Consider the following 1,952-nt stretch of genomic DNA (forward strand, 5'->3'; position numbering starts at 1 on the left):
TCAGCCACAGTTTCGACCTCACATGATATCGTCGATAGCTTTTGCTCAGCTTGCGACTCAATAGGGGTTTCATCATCACCACCCCCCTCTACAGGAGAATCAACTTCCGTAGCTGGAGTAGCAACTTCATAAACCATCTTTGTAGTATAGTCACCCAGCGGTTGTCGAGGTTGTTGAACATCAGACCCAGTAGATTTCCCACTATCCATAGAATTTTTCATAGATGTAATAAGAGACCACGACTTACGACAGAGCCAAGATACATGCCCACCCTGGCCACATCGCTTACACTTCAATGAACTTCTTGACACAGGGCAGGAAGCAGCACGATGACCCTCCTTACCACAGTTAAAACACCTATTAGACTTCATAACATAGTCTGCAGTGCACATTGAAGAGATGTGACCAGCTTTTCCACATCTTAAACATACAGGCCTCGAGAGTGACTCAGAGTATGGAGTCTTACTCTGTTGGGTAGTAACTACCGTCTTCTGGTGACCCTTATCTTGCTTCTTATTTTGCATCGACACAGTAGGATTCACCAGTTTCTGAGCATCATTAGTCTCCACCAAGTTGATGTTGGCATTAGAATACCCAGTAGTCTTGTCAGATTTCCAAACAGCATTGTAATTTCTGACATAAGTCTCATACTGTTTCTTATCCAAAGGATTTGAAAAGTACTCAGTAACCCTGGTTACCAAAGCATCATAATTGAGACGACGATCAAAATGTTCACGCAGGAACTGTACATCAGCTTCTGGCAACGCTGATCTCATCCGAGTCATCTTAGTAGCATTTACAATAGTAGTAGATGTCTCAATCTCGACACTAAAAAAGATACTCTGTAACCAAAACAGGAACTCAGGTAGAGATTCCTTAACATTCTTCTTAAGAGCTTCCATCTTATCACTCTCAGCCTCTGGAGCATACTCAGAACGAAATTGTTCATCGAACAAATTCCATAGAGTATAGAGTAGTTCAACATGGTCACCGTCCAGGAAGTTCTCTGCACCCAGGCGGTTCATCATCTTGTCGTTGAGCTGCTCCTCCAGACATTCTAACATATATAATATATGAACACGAGCAATATTGAGAGACGCTTTATTCAAGTGCTCAATAATCTCACGCTCCACAGTAGCCCAAGATCTCTTATCAGTAGCACCCTTGTACGGACCACTACGCAGTTTCTTCACCTGTGATACCAATTTCGCAGAAGCTTGGTCAACACGGTCTTTAACGAAGTCAAGTTGGCCCAGAGTTAGTTCTTCGTCAGTACCACTCACTGGTAGATCAGAAGGTCTCTCACGTTGCCATGACGGTGGTAGTGACCAAAAGGAAGCCAGATATCCTCTCTTGGGCATACGATAACCCAAATTATGCCTAGCTTGAGCTTTCACCGGATTCTCAGTAGCAATATTCATAAACCTTGAACCCAGCGAAACCACAGTAGGCACTCTCTTCGAATCAGTAGTCATAGGTGGTTGCCCAAATCTAGGACCCTCATCCATAGGGGACTTAGTATATGGACTACCTTGTAACCTCGGGTCTGCCTTATATACAGACGCAGGCTTTCTTGCAGAACTCAATCTAGGAACCTGCCAGTGTTCATCAGAAACATTGGCATCAACGTTGTCAATCCCAGGATATCTTTGAGAAGGTCCACTATATTTGGCCTTACTGACTTCTGGAGCCTTGACACGCTGAGTAACAAACTTATCAGTAGGCATACCTCCCGCAAAGGATACAGTATCATTAGCAGATTCTTTACGAGGAGTACCCACAGAAGGAGTGTACGCTGGTAGCCTTGATTCCATTATAGACCCACCAGTAACACCTTTTATACTGTTACCGATATTGTCAATTCCAGATGACAGAGAGTCTAACCGAGAAAAGATAACAGCATTATCTCTTCTTGCGATGACTTCTGACTCTGTAGTTGTACCGATAACCTA

General features: G+C 43.6%; 1 protein-coding gene across 1 annotated transcript; it reads right to left on the reverse strand.

The window, feature by feature from the left end:
• Positions 1-343: 343 nt before the first annotated feature.
• Positions 344-1,814, reverse strand: Pmar_PMAR004410 (hypothetical protein; the record flags this gene model as incomplete). Its single annotated transcript, XM_002788159.1, has 1 exon — positions 344-1,814. A coding segment is annotated over one exon (1,471 nt), but the record flags the coding sequence as incomplete, so codon positions are not given.
• Positions 1,815-1,952: the final 138 nt, after the last annotated feature.

The sequence above is a fragment of the Perkinsus marinus genome (genome assembly GCF_000006405.1).
Source record: "Perkinsus marinus ATCC 50983 genomic scaffold scf_1104296928690, whole genome shotgun sequence".
NCBI lineage: Eukaryota > Perkinsozoa > Perkinsida > Perkinsidae > Perkinsus > Perkinsus marinus.